The sequence below is a fragment of the Egretta garzetta genome, unplaced genomic scaffold, assembly GCF_000687185.1.
Source record: "Egretta garzetta isolate BGI_Z169 unplaced genomic scaffold, ASM68718v1 scaffold108, whole genome shotgun sequence".
In the NCBI taxonomy this organism is placed as follows: Eukaryota; Metazoa; Chordata; class Aves; order Pelecaniformes; family Ardeidae; genus Egretta; species Egretta garzetta.
Genome location: NW_009260614.1, coordinates 5,186,244 through 5,203,160, shown reverse-complemented (window position 1 = coordinate 5,203,160; position 16,917 = coordinate 5,186,244). Strand labels below are relative to the sequence as shown.

Sequence of the window (16,917 nt, the reverse complement as noted above, 5' to 3'; positions counted from 1 at the left end):
ACTTTTTTGAATTAAATTTGAGACAGCAAGCTAATTATCTTTTCACCAGCAGGTTACTGCTCTTCATCTATGGTCATGTTCCATTAAAACTCAGAAATCTGCTTTTTTTAGTTTGAGATCCTTTGACATAGTGCTCTTAAAAGACATGGGGCTTTTTCATGCTTTAACCAATCTATAGAGGATGTTTGTCTGATGGGTATTAGTCCCCAATTTTGCAATTAGGAAAAGTGAGGTGTAGAAAGAGTGATTGGTTTAATTTCTTGCCAGGACTCTGAGAATAACAACGCTTCTTTGCTCTAGTGTTATGCTTAAATCAGTTTATATAGGCTTCTCCTTTTTTATTCAGTTCAAACATAACATAAAGAATCTCTTTCTCTTCAGGCAAACCTTGAACAGCTGGTATTTGAAGAGAAAAATAAAGCTCAGCGGTTGCAGACTGAATTAGATGTCAGTGAGCAAGTGCAGAGAGATTTTGTAAAGCTTTCTCAGACGCTTCAGGTAAGGGAAGTGCAATCAGTTTGTAAGGTGCTACTTCTGTTTCTTTATGTCTCCAGAGCTGTGTAAAATGAGAAGTAGCAGTTGTCAATTTTCTGATACTAGTATTTATGAACTATTTAAAAAGTAATTAAACTGATCAATTATTCCTAGTATAGTATTAGTATTAAAGCCCATTGGCGATTTTATTCTGATTACTTGATTCCAACTGATTCTCAGCAGCAAAGATACACAACTGTTGTACTAAAAGGAACTGTAGAGAGCCATAAAGGATGGCACCTTTAGACCATAGTATTTCATTGTCCATCTCCTGATGTTTTCCCAGTATGTTACTTTTCATAGCAAATCATTAGGGTGCAAATATTTGAGGACAAAGTAAGTGATTTGTACTGTTTGAAGAACCGTATCATATATTCATACCATGTAATATTTACTGTAGCAAGTCTTACCCTTGCTATTGTCACTGTTGCTATCCTTGCATTTCCTCCAAAGAGTGGAATCTGTGGTTGGCGATGAGATACCAAGAGGTGGCTGAAGAAAGGAATTTTGGCAGGGGTGTTCATCAGGGCTAATTCCAATTTGTCAGGCTGATCTCTTTTTCTTTCTATTAACTGGAGAGAGTGCAAAGGGACCTGCAGTTTTTGTGTTTGCAGGGTGACTGTCTCCTGAGGGAGCCAGATTGGTCTCACCTCCAGTGTCTTGTGTTTTTAGAATTTGCACCCTACCTCATGTTCCAGTGTAAGAAATCTTGCTCACAAAGGAGGTACTGAATTCCAGCACTGTCTCCTTCGGGTTCTTGGCCAGTCTGCTCGGTGAAATTCAGCTGAATTAAAAGTACAAATTTCTTGAGTCAAGTGTTTAGGTTTATTTGGAAAACTAAAACAGGACTATAGGAGGTTGTTCACTAGACTGAATTTAGCTGAATGGACAATAGGGAACTGTCCTCTTCTGTTCTGGCTGTTTCTGGAGGAGTAAGTGAGACAAAGGAGACTATTGAATTGTCCTGGCTAGTGAAGTTGCTTTTTTTTTTTTTTTTTTTTTTTTAAAAAAAAAACTACCACATGCACTGGTTTATGCAGTTCTTAGAGCAAAAACTTACTGACACACTTGGAAGGCCTGTGGCACACTCTTCCAAAATTTGCATGTGGCTTAGTAGGCCTTCAGTACTGAGCTCAGTAAGAGTGGTGTAGCTCTGTATTTTGTGTTTTCTTTCTGCCCCTATGCAGTTCTTACACGGTAGTTTCTCAGCAGTTAGTGCTTTCAGCTTAAACAGTGGTTCGTGCCATCTCCACCATGCATAGTACAAGATCTGCTGCGTAACACAAGAGCTTACCGTTGAATGAGGATTTTAGTTTCTTGACAGCCAGACAGGGTTATTTCCTTCCCTGACCTTGTCAGTGGAGAGCCTAGGTGACCGTGACTTACTCACCATGTGAGGTGTCCAGGTATCAGCGGTGGAGAGGAAGGGCTAAAAATCAAATAACTGCTAGTTGGTAATTTACAACGGAAAGCCCAAATCCTAATACAAAGAACATGAAAGTTTGAATGTAAAAAAAAAAACAAAAATTGTGATCTCTTTGCATTCATTTCAATACAGTTCTGCTGGGCGCTTTGTCAGCATATAAGAAATAGCTTAAGATAAATTATCAGAAAAGCAAGTAACAGGAGTGAGCTTGGAAATGGGACGTTTCCTCCAAGAGCATTTTAGCTTTGATCTTGAGAGGCTTGAAGGCATATGTTAGGCAGGTCTCTACTTCCTTACAGTCTTGTGACTGTGAAAGTTTACATTTTATAAGCTCATTGCATCTGTTGGTTTTCTGCAGGTGCAGCTGGAGCGGATCCGGCAGGCAGATTCCCTGGAGAGAATCCGTGCAATCCTGAATGACACAAAACTGACGGACATTAATCAGCTTCCTGAAACATGACACCCTGATGAGCGGGCTCCAAGGCTGCATTTGGGGTTTTTAACTCATCTTTATAGCAACATTAATTATTATTTAACTCTAACCGAAAGAGCAGAAGACAACAGAGGGGAGCAATGACTTAAGTTTTGTTTCTAGAGGGGAAAAAGGTTTCGTACTGGGCAGGGAGAGAGCACAAGGGTGACTTGCAGTGTAGGAAGGAGAACTTTCTAATGGAAACACTAATGAGTGTGGTGTTTCGTGTTCCACTGAGTGGGATCAGTCCTTACCTTCTGAAAAACTTCCCCTCTTTCAGCCAACTTCATAACCTAATATAGAGTTTTGGAACATTTACCCCCTGTCTTTCCCTCTTTCCTTTCCCCCCACTACTGTGATCAAAGTAGCTGCTGGAAACCATATTGTCCCTCCAAAACATTGAAGAGCAAAGTGGTTGAAGTTTTTCTGTTTGAATAGTCAGTAATAGTATTCAGCTAGCAGAGAGAATGAGGTGTAGAGTATGCTGTATGAATATTTTATATTAAAATATGACTTTATTAGCAGGACACTGGATATTGATCTTATTTCATAACTCAGTACTTTTTTTTTTTTTTTTTTACCATTGACTTTGTGTTGAAGAATCTGAATGCTGCTGAAATGTGGTGGACATGAGTGAGCTGTGTGTCTCCTGAACAGATAAATGCTAGTCCAAAAAAAAAAAAAAGAAAAATGTACTGAGAATTTAGCTCCTTGAAATTTTTCCGTTGAATTGTGATACTTAAGGAAAAGCACAAGAAATGCACTGTTTTGTAATCTCTTTTCAGTAATTTAGAATATGGAACTGCAGCTGGTTCTTTCTCATCTCCCAAGCTCAGCAGCACCTGTAATCCCTTCTCTGTGGAGAAAAAAAAAAAAGCTAGGATAAATTCTGTGCATTGGCATCGGGTATAAGCCAGGTCTGCTTTGCTCCGGTGGATGACACCAGATGTAAGGTTGCTAGCACTCACTGGGAAGTGTCAAGGTAAGGTGCTGAACGAAGCAGCGCGCTCACCCGCCTCTTCTGGGTCAGCGTAATAGTATGCAAAACAGGGATTGCACTCAATCACAGAGCACAAATTTCCCGGAGCTGCGTTATTCTGCTGGTTCAAGTTTGAAGGGTACAGTGCATCTCTTACTTTAAAGTATGGTATCATGGTATTGCTCAGAGTTGACTCCTACACTGTCCCATATTTCTGTAACCATACATTTAAATTGTACTGTGTAGGGTGCCGGCAGAGGCAAGAAATTCTTGTGATCAATCAGGTGCTAGGTTTGGGTTCCTTGTTCTGTAAAAGTATGGTGGTAACATGACCATTCCTCCTCCCTTTTCTCCTTTTGTTGGAGTTTCATGCACACATGGTTGGATAGCAACGGTTTCATGTACGGATGCAGGTGTTAATAATACTGGTGGTGTTAACTGAGTTCTTGAACTGGCCCCTACTTACAACTCAGTTAAAAGAAAGGAGGCTGAAGGAGCAGATGATTACTGTCCAAAATTTATAACTTAGACTTTCCTCCATTGCTTAGTGTTTTGTTTGGTTTTTTTTTTTTTTTTATTTTACATACTTGGCCATAGATCTGAAGGTAATGGAGAAAACCAGAAGGGACAGAAAATGCTCCAAACTGTAATGCATATGACTATATTTTAAATGTTTAAATCCTATTTTTAGCAGTGTATATCCTGCTAACATAGAGCTAGAACCGGTGGTTTTGAAGAGGAATGCCTTAAAAACAGCCAAAAAGAAGCATACCAACTCAATTCCTTGTCACTCATTGCAAGAATTAATGCATTTTATTCACCCTAGCTATTAATTCCTTTCATCATCCTGACACCCAAAAGCCATTTTTCCTGCTTTAGGAATGACTAGACTAATAGATGGCAGAGTTGTCATCTTCCAGATGACACTTAATTTCACTTTAAAGTGAAATTGAAATGTGGCTTAGGTTCTTTATTAATTGGCTATTACCAGATTCTGGGCTTTTTAACCTTTCTTACTATTTGCTGAACTGTGAGGTGACAGCAGCTGCCTCTTGATGTGTAAATCCAATACCAGATGTTTTGTGTTCAGTTTTCCAATGGTTAGGGTCCTATTCTGTTGAATAAACTTTGAGGAAAAAAAATGTAGGCCTTTAATAGGAGCTGCCGAACGAAAAGCTTTTTCCTGTGTTCCTTTCCCTCCCAAAAACTCGCTCTTAACTGGTTACTGATACTTAACCTGTGCAGCGGTGCTTATGGAAGCCTGTTGTATGGCAAAGCTGCATCTGCTCAGCAAGCTGAACACTTGAAGAAATGCATGAGAAGGCCTATGCAGAAAAAGAATTTTTGGTTGAGTTTTGGGACTGTCCTAGTGCAAGAGAGCAAGGATGGCAGCTGGCGGTGGCCTTTCAGCATCCCCTTCTGGTCTGTTTGTTGGTGCCCGTTCTCCGCAGCCCTGCCTTCCTGTCTCCTCCAACCAACCATGGCCATCGCTCACTGGTTTGGATTGTTTCAAGTCGTACAGAGCTGGTGTGGCTTTTCCTTAGCGTATGTTTTACAAATTGTTGACCTGGCTTTCTATAGGTGTGGTGGTGTCAGACTGCAGGTGACGGCTGCAGGGTGTCTCTCTGCAGCCCATGGGGAGGAGAGGTGAGCGGGCAGTCGGTTTGTGGTCTTTCATAAGCACAGTAACAAATATAACAGTTGCAGAATGGAGTTTTGCGCGCATGTGTGTGTGTGTGCGTGCGTGTGTTTGTATGCATGCTTGTGTATTTTCCTCGGCGGACAGCAAGGGCACGCTGGTTTAGTTAGAGGAGGCCAGAGGCATCGGCAGCCTGGCAGGAAGGGGGCTGAGCTGAGAACTCACCTGAGGGGGCTGGTGCTGGCTGCTGGCTGCCTTGCTTGTAAACCAAGCACTGCACGAGTCAGTGAAGGAACTTCCTTTCAGTTTGGAGAAGAAGGGTACACGATTACTGTATGGTTGTTTCCCTTTTTCCCCCCACCTTATTCCATCATGTACCCCAACATTTACTCCCGTTTAAATACTAGCTATGACCATTTAGAGCTGGAACACGAGTGACCTTTTTCACCAACCAGTGCAAATTTCTTATTTTTTAAATTAGAACCCTGACTATTCACAGAAGCAGTGTGAGATGCGCTCACTACAGAGCTGTCCTGCGACCCCAGCGGGGCTGTCGCTCTGGGGGGGAGGAGAGCGAAGCGTCAGCGGCAGTTCCTCGGGCTTCTGCTGAACTTAAGAAACTTAAAGGGGCCTTTTAAAAAAAAAAAAAAAAAAAAAAAACAGCATGTGCCAAATTTGCAGAGCAAATTTAAGACTGTAAATTAAGCGTAGTAAAAGCTCTTGGTGTAGATACTTGGAGGATGGATTATGGTGGTATAAAACAAATGCTCTTCCCTCTAGTTCTTGGTGTTCTGGAGCTTGGTTTGAGTAAGTTCTCCTCGCTTAGTAAGGGATTCTTAACAGGCGCTACTTCTAACCTGGCAGGTTAGCTACGCTACACAGGGTGTGTGGATTCGAGAACTGGATTCTGTTTGTGTAGACTGTAAAAGGGAGGCGATCAAGTTTTGTATGCATTCCTATACGTGTATAGTCTTAATCTGTACAAAAAAAAAAAGTGTTCTTGCAGCATGTCTGGTAACCTCGTTACCTAACAGGTAATAACAGCCCTCCTTTCCTTACAGCTTTACTTTGGCACCTCTTACCGTGCCACTTTTGTAGCAGTGCAGTACTACTTTTCAAAACCGAGCTTGACCATGTCACCTTTTCTAAGGGGTGGGGGGAGGGGACAACAGTTATTTATTGTCCACTGAAGTTTGTCTACAGCAGATCAATAATTGGCCTTTTAATGTCAAGACAGACTCTGGAGCCATCTTTTGATAAAGGCAAACTGAGTGTTTGGAAGTTAATACTGCATTCCAGTGAACCAAGCCATTGGTGTCCTGTGCAATTGTGGATGTAGAATTCTGCTGTCTACAGGATTCAAGTGTAACCATTTGTTAACTGTATTGAAGGTGTGTCCTTTATGAAGAAAGTGTTCCAAATTAAAAAAAAAAAAAAAAAAAAAAGCTGCTGAAGTGTCTGCGTGCGCTTCTCTGGTCTTTCTACTCTGCCTCCTGCCACAGGCCTCCCCCGCAGTACCCACGCGATGGACCAGGGGTAGAAGTCATCTCCCAGAGCAACCTCAGGCAGCTTCCTGAAGGAAGTAGCAAAACCTTCCCACACCACTGAGCTAGCTGTAACTATGACACTGTAACAGCCTTGAGGTGTCAAATGCCTGCTGCACAGCCTCCTTCCTGGGGTAAAAAGCACAAAAAAACCCCAAACCACCAGACCCACAGCATGTAAGGAGTCTTATCAAAAGTATTTTATTTCACAGCCCATCTTTACAAAATAATGAGGCATATTGTTCAACATACAAATGTTAAATATACAGGGGAAAAAAACGGGGAAAGTTAAAGCTCGTCCAGCCTTTCGGTGTAGGTTCCTCGTCATGGACATGCTAGAAGTTCACATGGCTTCTGATGTCATTAATCTGTTTTACCATTTCCCTTATGTGTTCTCCCCTTCAAGAAAAACAAATTCAGGTCAAAAGGCTGCAAGTCATTCTTGCTTGAGACTAATCAGGAAGGAAAATACTTCATATGGCAGAAGCAGAGAATGGGAGCACTGCTGCAAATGGTTCTGTTAATGATAGGCTGGATGCAGACTGCCAAAAGCTCCCTGGGCAAAAAGGGGACTTAAACTAAATCCGCTTTTAATAGCAGCGGAAGGGGGCCAGTGCTGCTGTCACAGGCTGACACCCTTTATGCTGCAGACCACCTCAACAAGCTCCAGCTGGTGCATCACCAGCACCCCACCCCAGCAGCACAGAGGTTAAATTGGCCCCTAGGAACTGGAACAGAATTGCTTATGGAAGTGTCAGGGCTTGCATTCTACAGGAGCATCCACGCTTTAACTTACTCTTCTTTCAGGACAGTTTGGATGCACTTGCTCTGGTAGGCACTGAGGGTGATGCTGGGTTTTCGGGGGCTGGTGCTCTTTTCCATCTTCTTCTGCTGGTATTCCTTTTTCATTTTAACCTAGAACTCGGGTACAAAAGGAGGGCCCCAGTCAGTGTTGATACTGCCCGCCAAAGTGAAAGCTTGTTATAGTTACAAACTGGTGTGTCCTACTGCAATGAATTCCAATTCTTTTTGTGTCAAAATCTGCTTGCTTTTGCACACCCTCCCACAAAGAGAAGAGACAGCTAGCACTATGACTGAGGAAGGTGTGTAGACTTTCTTAGGGTTTACACTGAGTTGCAGAGGTTCTGCCTGTATTACTAACAAGGATCAGAAGTTATTTCAGTACGTTGTTGCTAATGTGACAGAAGTACAAAGCTGCTCTATTGGCAGGACAGTATTTTATCAGCAAGACCACTTGGGCGAGTGAGATGTTGTCAGTAACCTGCCAGCCAGGTAATTAGTTACCTCACCTGTCTGATAGCATTGCTCAAGTGCTGCAGCTGGTCGTGTATTGTCTGCAATTCCTTCTTCATATCCTTTTCACTGTCTGATAGAACAGGAAGCTGGGAGTGGAAACTCCGAAGTACTTTCTTCATCCTTCATGTACAAAGGAAGAAACGTTGCTGAACTGCCATGCCTACTAGCCCAGTTATGCCAAGACACCAACAGTCTTGCACTTCTGTCGCTCTTCCTAAGTCTAGGGGCTTTCTGCTGGTCTCCCATAGTAGTTACAGACAGCAAGCTGAGTCAGTCTGGACCTGAAGTAGTCCCAAAAAATCACCACTCAGCCCCAACAAAGAGCACTGCAGAAGCCCAGTCTTCCAAGAAACCTGGGTGCCACCTCCTGCCCGCTCTGTTCTACCACACTCGCAAGCTCCTCTACAACAGCAAGTTCTCTGTGAGGCCAGGGTGCAGGTAGCACTCACCTGTTCATGATATCTTCCTGCTTCTCTTTGGCTTCCTCGTACTTGTCAGCCAAGCGCTCCGCCATTTCCCGCAAACTTTTCCTTTATGCAAGTGAGAAATGTTTATTTAATTTAGATTTAGATGCAAGGCAGTCTCAACGTAGAAATGGGACAAGGAGCCTGAAAAAGCAACCTGGAGCAGGGAGAGAACCTACATCCGTCATTATAGCTGGAAATACATTCACTGCTCACTTTTTTGCACAGGACCCTGCCTAAAGTACTTTTTGTACAAAGGTCTGTCATGCCTGAGGTTTGACTTGATAAAAGCAGACAGATTATACTCACCTTTCCTCTCGACAGTAATTAAGATCTTCCAGTTGTTTCTTTTTCTGTCCCCACAGCAGCTTCACTCTTAAAATAAACATACATAAAATCCACAACTGCAATCCCGTTCAATTGGGATTTAGGCCACACAGAAAATATGACAGAAGTGATTAATGCTCCTGGGAGTATGAACTAAAGACACTGAAAAATGGGCAGGGGTGAGAATAAGCTCTTCTACTTTTGTCCTAACTTTACAATGTAAATAACTACAATTTGAAGAAGCAGAGACTTATTTAATGCAAGTTTCCTTTTAGCAGCTTTGTCAGGATTATTGCTGAGGCCAAAGCCTTTCCTGCCACCCAACAGGCAGAGGCAGACTGACAACAGCAAAAGAGAAGTACTTTTTGTCTGTGTGTGTGTGTACTTCCCCCCCGCCCTCTTTCCCCTGTGAGCCACTACAGACATCAGGCATTACACTCGCCCCTGCTTTCCCTGGTAACTTCATTCTCAGTTCTGGTGCTCCATCAGTCTTCCACAAGTACATTTTACTCATTTACAAGGGTTAGTCAAGCAGAGGAGTGCTTGGTACTTAGTGGTGTTGTTTCACAGAGCTGTCGTACAGCAGTTATTTGGGGGTGGGGGTTCTTACCTTTGCTGAATTTCCTCTTTTGCCAGATCTTGTTTCAGTATATATTCCTCTCTGAACACTTGTGTGGCTCTGCTAAGGAGCTGAAGGCATTCTTCAGGGGGAGGAGCAGCATCTTTATCAGCAGACCTTCAAAATATGAGACAGGTTTTTGCTATCTTGCTCTAACGTGTTCCTTTGAAAGGGTAAACCACTTACCTACCTTACTTACGGTAAGAGCTCGGGGGGGGCTCAGTTATGGAAGTGAGGGACTCTAGTTAAATCCCTTCGCTATAAACAATTTTTCTTACATCTTAAGATACACAAAACCAAAGGGGACAAGCAATGAGCAACCCGGTCGGCTGCAGTCAGCCCTGCTTTGAGCAAGGGACTGGAGCAAGATGATCCCCTCCCAGCCTACATCGTTACTTGCTTCGATGCCACCCCTGTACAGGTGGAGAGGCACAAGCAGGCTGCACCCCCGTTACCTCCAGGTCCAAGCTACTGTGCTGTTCGATCAGGAGCTGATGATGACACAGCGCTACCTGAGAGCCTTCCCTCTTCAGGTGCGCTAGGAAAACACTTTTACTTACTTCAGAAGCAAGGGATTGGCAGAACTGCGCTGCAGGATGCTTCGGATATGCTTCTCAAACGAATGCTGTGACTCAGCCAGGATACGGAGAGGGGAAACAGCAACATCTTTGTCTTCTCTGGTGCACAGCAGGGGAGGGGATGCAGGATGGACTGTACTTCTACCAACGAACATCAAATTGGAGAACACAGTTTAAACCAGGAACGTTTAAGCTACATCAGAGTTTAAATGGTAGTTAAAACAAAGTGTGGAATTGATGTATTACAGCAGTAAAGCAGAAGCATTCCAAGAGAAAATATTTCAATTCTGTGGTAAATCCAGCTCTAGACAAGGTTGGTGGAGCTGACATCCCCACATCTTTCTGTTTGGCCACAGATGAAACTAGTGAGAACCGTAAATGTCCTTTTACTTAGGGAGCAGGTTCTGTAACAACACATGCAGACACTCAAATGGCAGAATGACCTGCTTTTCCAAGCAGCCTAGAGTGAGTTAAGAACCCACATTTTCTTTTTTCCCCTTTCATGCAAACATAACCTTGGTGCCCATTCAGACTCTCTATACTATTGCCTGTAAAAAGTTTCTCATTTGCAGATACCCTCATTATAAAAATGAAGGAAAAAAAAACCCCACAGCCCAATAATGTCAAGAACCTTTAGATGCAACTCTTAGCCCAATACTCATTAAAAGCGATATAGGTTAATTATATCCCTTACAAGCACCTTACCAGTAGTAAATAACTATTATAATAATGCTTAAGTGTTCATCCAGGAGACAAACTGCATTGTGTATCATAAGAGGTGCAGAAGTCTGGGGTGAAAGGATCAAAAGAACAATAATAAAAAAAAAATCTCAAGATCCTTTTTATGCAACAGTCATGGATTTCAAACCAATTAAGAACAACGTACAAGAGAGGCCTTGTAATACACTCATAGGTGTTTGTGATGCAAATCATTGTGGGCCCCAGGATGTCAGAAACGATCCAAAATCCTCTAATCGGAGCAGGTTGCCTGAAGGGAAGAAAACACAAGTACCCAGTCAAAAAAGTTCTTTATTCCTGAAGCTGTTGTGCAAGTTCACTCTTTTGGCAAAGCCCTCGCTATAGCAATGGGCCTAAGCCAGACACCTTTCACTAAGCTAAGAACCACTCCCTGCAAAATAATTATTCTCCTACTACATGATCTGAGCAGCAGTCAGATGTACCAGGACAATCTCGCCCCTCCTGGGAGAGGGAGCACTTTTATAAGTTAACTGTGAAACAGAAGCAGAAAATCTGCTGTGACCCAGGAAACGTTACCCAGCTCTAGTGCAAGGCACAGGCTTCCTCAGGAGAGAAGCAGGTGCTCTGCATACCACCACCAACTGCCCTCTCCCCAGGTAACTACTAACACTGCTGGAGAGTCACCATCTGTGCCAGCTTAGACAACTAACCCCTATTCATAGACATATTTATTTGTATTTTTATTATGTTTCATACATAACATTCTATAGAAACTATTTGGCCTCATAAAAGTGAGAAAATAAAGCAGACAGATAAATGTTACATAGTCCAGAAAATTATGCTTTTAAGCCTGACTAGGGAACCTCAGGAGCCCCCCCCAAAAAATCAGATGTTCTTTCAAGGCATTGTTTGATTTTCAACAAGTGGAAGAGAGGAATGTGTCAGCATTCTCTTAGCCAAATCAAGCATCAGCGCTGTCCTGGGTCAGGTAAATGGAAGTGAAAATTCTGCTGGTTTGATAGATGGTTTCAGACAGTAACCCAGGAGTTTAGCTTACCTCCCTAGCTGTGCATTAAGAATCCTGATGCACAAATTGCTAATTTGTATTATTTTAATTCTGTTGAGCTCACTTCATTACTTTTTTAATGGTAAGAATGCAGCAAAAGAGGGCAAATCATAAATATTTTCCATAGCAACTCACTGATTTGGAAGCAATAGAAAGGGTTTGGTTTTTACCTGCATGGCAATGGTTTTGTACACAGAATATGTTCCACAAAGCACTTCTGTTCTGCTCCCAGCTCTTGTAAACTGTCTTTGTCCTCTTCATCTGCAAGGAGATTTGTCACAGTGCAGGAGATCTGCTTTGCAGGGTAAGGGATTCTCGGTATTAACCATGTCCACCAACTTGTTACTGGCAAAATGTAGGTGTTCGGACAGTAATCTCTTCCCTCTACATGCAACAGAGTCTTGGCACTCACCTGAACCAAGGAATTTGTGCAGTTTATTGATCCACGTCAACCCCACGCTATGGACACCAGCTTCGTGTGTGCAGTGGTATCGAGAAGGACATTTCGGATCTGAAATTTAAACAGCAAATGTAGGAGAAGGCACTGAACTGAGTAAAACTCATCCTTCAAACCTGCGTTGTGGAAGATGTCTATCAACTTATTGTCCAGTCAGCATTAACATCTCCTTGCAAGTACTAACTTGTCCCCATCCAAAAATTGAGCTCGATGCGTTAGCCACATTATCAGTTCTGCATAAAATTAACTTACGTTTGCAATACCAGATGAATTGTTTTGAACTATTCCTATCACACCACATCTGTATCAATCCACTAGGCTTTTTAAAGGGAAGATGAGTTCAAGCCAGCAGACCAGCATTCTGACACGTTTCTTGCTCAGAAAGACCCAAAGACTTTGTCCTACCCACCCGCCTGCCCCACAACTCCATCGGAGGGTAGTCTAACAAGCAGGTCACCAGTTCTTCCTTCAGGATCACCATCCCCACAGCACTTGCTTATGTACATTGGTCATCACAGATGCAACAACTTCTACTTTATAATCCACAGCTGGAAGAGTTCAGTATTAGGTGACCATATGTAACCTGCCCTTGAGTAAACGCTAAAGCACCTCCCAGGCTTGCTCCTCACACAGCTTTATTGAAGACATCAGGCAAATCCACATTCTAATACCACTCTGACACCGGTGACAAGTCATAAATAGTTCATCCTAAATTCATGAAATAAAGCAAGTCAAAGCCAACAACATGACAGCCTTACCTCGATGCAATTTGATTGGGCAAGAGAAATCGGACTCCAAAGGCTCTTCTTCATCTCCTGATGCCAGTTTCAGTGCAAGCTCCAGCTCAACACATTCAAACACATACAGGGAAGGAATAAGATCAGATCTTGGGTCCCAAGACTTTTCTGACTGTAAAGAACATTGAATTCTTCTGTCAGACATTACTTAAATAGAAATGCCAACACAAACAACATCAAGAAAGAGTTACATAATATAGGCAAGAATATTAATTGCTAGGGAAAGTAGTTCAAGTCTCTGTATTTTTTTTTCTTAAAACTAAGTTTCTGTCAGAAACATGGTTTCTTCTTAGAAGATCCCCTTTAAAAGAGCTCACAGTAAGTTTGATCAAAACCTGATATACCTGTAGGATACACAGAACCGCCATGTAAAATAAAATCACCAGAGAATCACAGGGACTGGCTGGAATAGGAGGAAGACTCACTACCTCATTATAAAAGAATGGAGCTTTGGTACTTGGCTGTCACTTCCAGGCATCCTGCCATCCTGCAGCCAGGAACTTTGACTAAAGAAACAAAAACACCTATAGAAAAAAAACAAGACAAGGTACCTGCTCATCATCCTCTTCTCCATCCAGTACCACACAGTGATAAAGCATTCCTGACTCGGTGGCAATCACCAGGATGTTTGGAACACACGGCAGGCAAAGGACAGCACAGGCATCGTAGCCATAGTTATCTTCTGCAGCAGGGTGCATGGGCAGAGGGCCAAGCAGCTTACCAAGATTTCCAGTGCTGGAATAAAGATCACAACACAAGGTGTGGATGGAGAAGTTCCCCAGGGCTGCCAGTGGGAGTTTGTTGGACAGTAACTACAAAATAAAGGTGGTTAAAAAAACCCAAACAAAACAGGCAAAACCCAGTGGTTTGGAGTTCTGTTTAATTTCCATTACATTGTAGCAACCCAGGCTTCTGCAGATTAAGAGTCTGCACTCTGCCTACTTGCTGGAGATCTCGCAAAAGAAACTGGAGCTCAGCAATAAGGTTTTATGCTTTGAAAGCAGCCAAGCTACCTTTCAACAAATTCAAGAGGAAACATTTTCATGCAAGATCACAAAGCACTCACAAAAAGCTCAAGTTAATTATCTTTATCACTTAATTGTTTTCTTGCTTAATAAAGCACTTTACAAGCAGCATTTTGTGGCTTGGCATTTCTCTAGGTAGAACTTTGGAAGGACTAAGCCTGTTTCATTGCCTACAGACAGGATCTGCTCAAAGCTGCACCATTTCTCATGCAGAGGCAAATGGTGCTGTTTCTAACCTAAATACCACACATTTTAATATTCAGTTACACTAGATCTAACTTTAAGTTTTCCACCATCTCCTCAGCTTTCTTGAAGTGTTTTTTTCTTGTATCCTGTTTACATTCTTGATTCATATCCTTGACATTGCATTACAGAACATGCCTGCAAACCCTCTGTAAAATATTTCTTTTCCTAAGGTGCCACTGGCTCTTTCAGCCTCATCCAAAGCGAAGAATGTCTGCGCTGTGAACAGAAGGCTCCAAAATACACCTAACAGCCTTAGACCCATTGATCTTTTAACAGTCTGGTGTCTTCATTTCAAATTTCTGATTGTAAAAAATGGACAGTGGATTCTCAGCAGTGCAAAATGCACCCTTAACATCTGGATGAAAAAGAATGACACACTATTCTTGGATTTCAGTATATTAGCACTGCCACAAAGAGATAAAACAGGCTGCAACACAACAGAACTCAGTCCAGCGTCCATTACAGAGTCCCAGCCAAGCTGAGCGGCGGCTCTCCAACCCTAATGTTGCACAAACTCACAAGCACTCCATGAAACCTGAGGAAGGATGCAAGCCTACCTCTGTAGCAGGCTGATGTACGTGAGGAACGTCTCTCCATTTTCATATAAAATGTAAAGCGGGTAGGCCAACACTTCTTCACTCCCTCGCTGTCCAAGAATGTTCTTTGGGACCGGCACCAACGGACCAAAGTCAAATGCCACTGCGGTCTCTCCCAGTGATGCAGTATAGGCTCTCCTAGGGACAAGTCAGAACAGGACCCGAAGTCAGCAGAGATTGTGAAAGCACACGTGTTTAACTGGGTATGTGCTGACAAGTTACTGCTCAACACCTGTCCATCGGTCCCTTGACAAATGCTGTTTTCAGCAGCAAAAGCATAAACAACCTTCTTACGGCACCTCATTTCTGCAATACACCCACCAGCCAGCCCAGTTTCGCAGGATAAGAGAGGAGGGTGTATTGGTATTTCCTGTGTAGTGCATCAGTCTGTGACTTGACTAGCAGAGACCCTCAAGTTCTTTCTTTCCGACTGGGCCAAGAGGGAAATAGAAAGATCATCTATTTTCTGCATTCCCCACTCAAAAAGCCCTTCTTAACCCCATCTTAAAGACAATGTGCATTTTTCAAAGGACTTCTCTGACAAGCACTTGACTGTACAGTTTGTTACCACTTTCTTTTACAAGGGTGGGAAAAGAGAAAAAAAAAAAAGGCAGTTACTGTGCTAGGAAGAAGTCCTAGCATTGAAGAAGTCCACAAAAAAAAATCAGATTTTCAGGTAGATTTATCACTTACTCATTAAAACCACAACTGAGAATACAGATCTTATTCTGTCAAAAGCATTTCAAAATACAAGAAGCCACACAAACCCTTTTTTGATTGTAAATGTCTCCTCCTCAGCGTCCGAAAGAGCAATCACTTTGATGGGTGTCTGAGGTACCTTCAGACTGTAAAACCTAGAGGGAAGAAACAGCAGCAGTGTTCATCCAGCTGGCAGTGTCGCATGCGTCCCTGCTGATGCAGGAACATCAAACAGTATCAGTCTAAAGTTTCTCCCATCCTATTTTTTATTGGTAATCCTGGTAAGAATGGGAGGACACAAATATCTAGCAGAAAATCCGACTGGCTGAGACAAAAAAAATTTCATAGATGATCAGTTACAAATAGGTTTTACCTTATAGTGTTATCTGAAGTCAAGAGCACAATATGGGGCTCTAATGTCTCACAGGGATACCAGGCAGCGTGCTTTAAAGTCAGAGATGTTGAGCTTGTGAAGAACCTTTCCGCAATCGGAACAGTGCTGAAATGCAGAGCACAAATACGCAGTTACAAGAAACACAGAAGTTATTTCTAAAGGGAAGCGGGGACAAGAGGAGCTAGAAACCCAAATAAAAAGTTTCAAAGCCATTAGCTGTACTATTCTTAAAGTTGGAGGGATAGCTTTAACTTAAAGCCCTTTGTTATTTCTATCGGAACACGCACTTTTAAGTACCACAGCTAAAAGACCCCAGAAAGGCTAGAGTGCTACAGAGGAGCACCTTGCCCCTCAGCGTTTGCAATAAATTCAGAAGGTCATTTATTTGAGTCACTTGACAATCAGCAAGTCCCTGAGCCACAATAACTTCATTTGTGCTTGTGCCTACAACCCCGATACAACCGACATCTTCCATATCTGTGTGGCCTCGAGAGAGGAGAGGCTGTCGAGAGGAGAGGCTGTCGAGGAATGACGGCAGGACAAGGATGTCGTGAACCACCTGAGGGAGGTCTCACCCACCTACAGTTCACCGTGGATTTCCCACCTTCAAACTCTGAATTCTTCCCCCAGCGTTTGGGCAGCTCCAGCACCATGAGCCCCTTCGTGCCGATGAGCGCCACATGATGCTGCGTGGGGCTTAACAGCGTCTGATAAACCTCAAAAAGGGGTGGGTTTATGCAGAGGAGAGTCTGAAAATACAAATATTACGGTTAAGTGCAAACCGTCAAAAGTGCTCACGGAAGCATGGCACATGTTTGCTTTGGGCGGAGATTTACGGCCTTTCCCTGGACTTCTTCAGTGCCAGCCGGCTGCAAGGCGCAGAACAGGGCAAACACTCGCCTCCAGCCACGGCCAAGCACCAAGCTGAGGGGTTTCACTGAGGAAAGACCCACCGAGAGCGGGCTGGAGGGCAACCCCCCGGCCGGAGGCTTCCGGGGCCCGCCCCGGGTCCCCTCCCCGTCACACCCCTCCCCCTCCC

At 43.1% G+C, this 16,917-nt stretch overlaps 2 protein-coding genes across 7 annotated transcripts in view; one reads left to right on the top strand and one right to left on the bottom strand.

The window, feature by feature from the left end:
* The window catches only part of RABEP1 (rabaptin, RAB GTPase binding effector protein 1), a 48,697-nt gene extending 42,987 nt beyond the window's left edge, over positions 1–5,710 (top strand). For all 5 annotated transcript variants that reach the window (XM_035900589.1, XM_035900591.1, XM_035900590.1 and 2 more), the window contains 2 exons: positions 382–498; positions 2,319–5,710. In XM_035900589.1, coding sequence (XP_035756482.1) covers positions 382–498; positions 2,319–2,420 — 219 coding nt within the window. In that variant the 3' untranslated portion in view covers positions 2,421–5,710. The remainder of the gene's footprint in view (positions 1–381; positions 499–2,318) is intronic.
* A 1,075-nt stretch (positions 5,711–6,785) lies between these two features.
* Positions 6,786–16,646, bottom strand: NUP88 (nucleoporin 88). 2 transcript variants are annotated; one of them, XM_009645112.2, is made up of 16 exons: positions 16,458–16,646; positions 15,858–15,983; positions 15,553–15,639; positions 14,747–14,923; positions 13,470–13,653; positions 12,880–13,030; positions 12,077–12,175; positions 11,835–11,925; positions 10,786–10,887; positions 9,882–10,040; positions 9,313–9,438; positions 8,685–8,750; positions 8,361–8,441; positions 7,905–8,031; positions 7,391–7,509; positions 6,786–6,993 (listed from the first exon to the last, which is right to left on the bottom strand). In XM_009645112.2, the coding sequence occupies exons 1-16, from the start codon at positions 16,529–16,531 to the stop codon at positions 6,930–6,932; spliced, it is 1,833 nt and encodes a 610-aa protein (XP_009643407.1). In that variant the 5' UTR covers positions 16,532–16,646; the 3' UTR covers positions 6,786–6,929. The 2 variants fall into 2 exon arrangements, with proteins under 2 accessions (XP_009643407.1, XP_035756555.1); XM_035900662.1 differs by lacking the exons at positions 6,786–6,993; positions 7,391–7,509; positions 7,905–8,031; positions 8,361–8,441 and adding an exon at positions 8,442–8,532.
* Between the last annotated feature and the right edge of the window lie 271 nt (positions 16,647–16,917).